The sequence below is a fragment of the Eimeria acervulina genome, genomic scaffold (genome assembly GCF_000499425.1).
Source record: "Eimeria acervulina Houghton genomic scaffold, Eah_scaff1365, whole genome shotgun sequence".
In the NCBI taxonomy this organism is placed as follows: Eukaryota; Apicomplexa; class Conoidasida; order Eucoccidiorida; family Eimeriidae; genus Eimeria; species Eimeria acervulina.
In genome coordinates, this window is record NW_013550267.1 from 1 (window position 1) to 5,375 (window position 5,375).

General features: G+C 50.7%; 1 protein-coding gene across 1 annotated transcript; it reads right to left on the bottom strand.

The window, feature by feature from the left end:
* Nucleotides 1-2,021: 2,021 nt before the first annotated feature.
* EAH_00058960 (pyruvate kinase, putative) lies at nucleotides 2,022-4,753 on the bottom strand (the record flags this gene model as incomplete). The annotated part of the gene is made up of 2 exons (XM_013397232.1): nucleotides 2,022-4,088; nucleotides 4,349-4,753. The coding sequence occupies 2 exons, from the start codon at nucleotides 4,751-4,753 to the stop codon at nucleotides 2,022-2,024; spliced, it is 2,472 nt and encodes an 823-aa protein (XP_013252686.1).
* Nucleotides 4,754-5,375: the final 622 nt, after the last annotated feature.

Below are 5,375 nucleotides of genomic sequence, written 5' to 3' on the forward strand. Positions count from 1 at the left end.
GCAGCATAATGAGCAGCAGCAGCATAATGAGCAGCAGCAGCATAATGAGCAGCAGCAGCAGCATAATGAGCAGCAGCAGCAAAACGAGCAGCAGCAGCAGCATAATGAGCAGCAGCAGCAAAACGAGCAGCAGCAGGATAATAGGGTTTACTTGGTCTCTAGCGACGCAAAGAATTGTTTTAACGCCTCCAGTAGCTAAGGCCTTCGCTACGGCCAAGCCGATGCCTCTGCTAGCCCCTGTAACGAGAGCAACGCTGTTGCTGTCTGCAGCAGATGAGGAGGCCCCATAGGTTAACGGGTAACCATAACACCGCGTCTTTCCTCGCTGATCTGCTGCTGCTGCTGCTGCTGCTGCTGCTGCTGGTTCTGCTGCTGCTGCTGCAGGGGATGCTAAAGATGTTGGAGTTGCTGCTGAGGCAGCAGAAGACAAACCCCCATAACCCTAAAAATAACAAGAGACAGACCAACACACATATATATTATACATTACCTAGAAATTAGGGTTTAGGGTTTAGGGCTTAGGGCTTAGGGTTTAGGGTTTAGAGGCTCACTCCGCTGCGAGACAAGAATGCTGCAGAGGGCTGCAGCAAACGACCGCTAACAACCCTCGTCCAGCAGAAACAGAAGAGGGTAATGATTAAATAAAGAGCGCGCATCTTGTCTCCGACGGTTTAGGGTTTAGGGTTTAGGGTTTAGGGTTTAGGGTTTGAGGGTCGACAGATCTACAGCAGAAAAGGGAGAGAGGTAGGAGCAGCCACAACTGGAATCAATTTAAATAACCCTTATACACACGTACACTATAGGGTTTAGGGTTTAGGGTTTAGGGCTTAGGATTTAGGAATTAGGGTTTAGGGATTAGGGTTTAGGGTTTGGAGGAGCAGACAGCCCAGGTGTACCGCCTCGGCGAGGGAGGGGGGCGCCTCCTTGGCTTGGGTGTGTGCAGGGTATATTTATTTATTTATTTTAACTAATTAATTGAAATTTGAATTAATTTATAATTATAATTACTTTTATTAAACACAAAAGAGATATAAAGGCATGTCTAGGCCCAGACACCGCAGCAGCTGCAACCTCAGCAGCAGCAACAGCAGCAACAGCAGCAACAGCAGCAGCAGCAGCAGCAGACCGTTTGCGCTGCTGAGCTCTCTGTTCAGTTCTGCTTTATTTCCTTCGGCTTTATCTCCCTCTTTATTTAATTAAATTATTATTAATTATAAATATTAATTATTTGATGTGTTTATTTCTCTCACGCTGCAAATAGCAGCAGCAGCAGCAGCAGCAGCACCGCAGCACAACCCCACGCCCCTACTCAGCCCGAAGCACAACAGCAGCCTCTTCTCCTTTTGCTTCGTTTATTTAGCAGAATTAAAATAAAATATTGAGTCACCTCCAGCTAGCTACGCCTGACGGTGTGGCTAGCTATGACCAGCTGTAGCTAGCCACAGCGAGCTACCGCTAGCTACACCTCCGGATCCTCACGTAGCTAGCTGCAGCTAGCTGTAGCTAGCTTAAACTAGCTGTAGCTAGCTGTGGTTGGTCGTAGAGAGCTGCAGGAAGCCCTGGGTAGCCGAAGCTGGCTGTAGCTAGCTGTAGCTAGCTGTGGCGAGCGCTAGCTAGCTATAGCCAGCTATAGCTAGCTGTACATACATGTAGCTAGCTGTAGATAGCTGTAGCTAGCTAGCTGCACCCTCATAGAGAGGAGACGAAGAGAGGCTTTGCTAGCGCGTAACAGAGCAGCGACGAGGAAGCTATGATAGAAAACCAACCAAACCCTAAACCCTAAACCCTAAACCCTAAGCCCTTAGCCTTCACCCCTAAACCCTACACACTAAACACTACACCCTAAACCCTAAGCGTCTACACCCTCAACGATAAACCCTAAACCCTAAACCCTCAGCAATAAACCCTAAACCCTAAACCCAAAACACGAAGCCCTAGACGCCCAAGCACTAAACACCCAAACCCTAAACCCTAGACCCAAAACCCTAAACCCTAAACCCTAAAGCATGAAGTTTGAGTTATTATCCTGCAGTACGAATGGTGATTGCCTCTCGTGCTGCTGTTTTGTTAGGGCCCCCTTCTTCAAGGGGCCCCATAACAACTAAGACATCTGTTGGCTGCTGCAGCACGCCTTCTTCTCTTGCTTTTCTTTTTGCTGCCTCAATCCATCCTTCTAAACCCTCTTCCTCTCCCTCGTCTTCTAAACCCTCATGGAGGCCCCCTTGAGGGGCCCCCTGGGGGCCCCTTTGAGGGGCCCCTCCCTGGGGGGCCCCTAGGGGGGCCCCTTGAGGGGCTTCTGTGGGGGCCTCGTGGGGGGGCCCCTCTGGGGCCCCTTGTGATTGACATTGTAGTGTATATGGGTATTGATTGTTAGGGTTTACTGAATACTGTTTTTTAGATTTGATATAGACAGGTAAGACCCCCCAGAAGAGTTGAAGCTGCCTTGCTAAGTGTAGGTCTTCAGTTGCAGCAATAATGGGGGCCCTGGGACGAAGAGAAGCTAAATAAAGAGGGGCCCCCAAATTATTTGTATAGAGTAGAATTGCCTTAGCATTAGCAAGACGAGAAGAAGCCTCGGCACCTGCAGCAAGTGCTGCTGTCTGCTGCATTTGCTGCTCCATTTGCTGCTGCAGTTGCTGCTGCATTTGCTGCTCCATTTGCTGCTGCAGTTGCTGCTGCATTTGCTCATCAGCAGCAGCAGCAGGAGGCGTAAGGCTGAGGGGGGCCCCCTCTGGTGGTGCCTCGCATAATTTGTTTGCTGCAGCAAGAAAGCAACGAGCGAGGGGCCCCCTTAGGGTTTGATAGTTCCAGAGGCGCTCTGTGCTCTCTGTATACTGAATAATAGAGTGCTGGGTCTGTACAATTAGGGGCCCCCTACTACTTGCTGCTGTCTCTTGAGAGAGCATAACTCCATCTGCTGCTAGCAGCACTGCTGCAGCAACATCAAGAGCCTCAGGTCTTGAGGGTACCGATCTATCTATCATCGTCTCTAGCATTTGAGTAGCAACAACAAACGGTTTTCTCTTTCTTCGTGCTGCAGCAGCAACAAACCCTTGAGCTTCAGCTAACTCTTCAGGGCCTATCTCTAATCCTAAGTCCCCTCGAGCTATCATTACACCGTCTGCAGCCCCTACTACCTCTTCGATATTCATCAGAGCTCTTCTCTTCTCTATCTTCGCCATTATTAAAGGTACTCGACAACCACCGGTACCCATATAGGGGGCCCCCATATAGGGGGCCCCCCCAAGGGGGCCCCCCACTCCTGGGGATACACCTATCCATGAGGGGGCCCCTTTAGAAGGGGCCCCCCAATCAGGGGCCCCCATAGAGGAGGGGCCCCCCATATAGTTGTTGGGGGCCCCCATAGAGGAGGGGCCCCCTATATAGTTGTTAGGGGCCCCCGAATGATATTTGTTTGTTTCTTGTATTAAGAAAGAGCGAAGAGCATGCACATCTGCTGCCGATTGAACAAAGGAGACAGCAATCCAGTCTACACCCCAACTGTGCACCATTGCTGCAATTTGTTTGTCTCTCTTTGTCAAAGAAGAGAGAGATAAAAAGCTGTCAGGTAGAGATACACCCTTTTTGCTGCTGATAGGGCCCCCTACCTCCACCACACATCGTACCCATAATAAACCCCCATCAAACCCTTCCTCCTCCTCTTCTTCTTCCTGCTGCTGCTGCTGCTGCTGTTGTTGCTGCTGCTGCTGCTGTTGCTGCTGCTGCTGCAGCAAAGGAGACAGTTCTAGCACCCTTAGGCGCACCTTACCATCATCAATGAGTACTCTATGACCGGGTCTAAGGGCCCCTAATATTTGTTTCTGCTGAACAGGGGCCCTATGGGGGCCCCCGGGGGCCCCCCCTGCATCAAGAAGAAACTGCTGCCCTTGCTGCAGCTGCTGATGCTCAGGCTCTAGGGCCCCCAAGCGCAGCTTGGGCCCTGGTAGATCTGCTAGCACAGCTAGGGGGGTTTTATATTCTTTCTCTATCTCTCTTATATATTTATATTGCTGCAGCTTCTCACTAAACGCACCGTGAGAGAAATTCAGACGAAATATATCTACGCCACTCAAAAACAATGACTCAATCTGCACACAAACACCAGCAGCAGCAGCAGCAGCAGCAGCAGCAGCACCAGCAGCAGCAGCAGCAGCAGCAGCAGAAATAACAGTTGTAGTAGTAGTAGTAGTAGTAGTAGTAGTAGTAGTAGTAGTAGTAGTAGTAGTAGTAGTAGAAGCAGCAGCAAAAGCAGCAGTAGTGGTGAAGGAATAGGAGATATGCAGATCGTAAAGGGGCCCATAAGGGTTTAGGGTTTAGGGTTTAGGGTTTAGGGTTTAGGGTTTAGTACCTGATGTTTTTCCCAGGAAGCGGGGCCAATAGTAGCGATTTGTTTCGTCCGAGTGAAAATTCGCTTCACTGGAGCTTCCCCTGCTGCTGCTGCTGCTGCTGCTGCTGCTGCTGCTGCTTCTGCTGCTGCTGGTGTTGCTGCTGCTGCTGCTGCTGCTACTCCTGCTACTGCTTCTCGTCTTGCTGCTGCTGGTGTTGCTGTTCGCAGCGGGGCAGCTTCTGCTGCAGCTGCAAGCGTTGATGAAGCCCTCGCTTCAACCAAGGGGGCCCCCCTAAGCATTTGGGGGCCCCCTAGGGGGGCCCCCAGGGGGGCCCCCCCGGGGGCCCCCTGCAGCAGCCTACGAGGGATAGGAGGCCCCCCACCAGCAGCACTTAGAAGGAAACGTATTCCTCTTGCAGACGCCATGCTGCTGAGGGAAGGACTTGCTGCTGCTGCTGCTGCTGCTGCTTGCTGCTGCTGCTGCTGCTGCTGGGGGCCCCAGGGTGCTGGTGGTGGTGTATGTAAAGTAGATAGAGAGACAGAAGGGGGCCCCCTAGAGAAAGAGAGAGAGGGTACGGGGAGACAGCAAATAAATAATGCAAAGACAGCAGACAAAAAGCATAGAGAAGACATCGCGTACACAGCAAGGCCTCCCGCTGCTGCTGCTGCTGCTGCGGTGGTTGCTGCTGCTGCTGTTGCTGCTGCTGCGGCTGTGCGTCTTGCTGCTGCTGTTGCTGCTGCAGCCGCAATGTTTACCGTCTCCTGAAGGCCTGCATAAGTTCATACAAGCATTTGCTGCTGCTGCTGTTCTTGTCGCTGCTGCTGCTGTTTTTGCTGCTGCTGCTGCAGGGGCCCCCAAAAGGGTATCGATGGTGTGGGGCCCCCCAGGGTGTTGTTTTTCAGCGTGTTTTTACAAGCTCTTTTGTTTTAAAAGAATATAATTAATATATTTAATTAAATATTATTATATTTAATTAGTTGATTAATTAATTAATTAATTAATTACAGAGAAGAATAATTGTATCGCCCTTCTCTTCGAAGGCAGCAA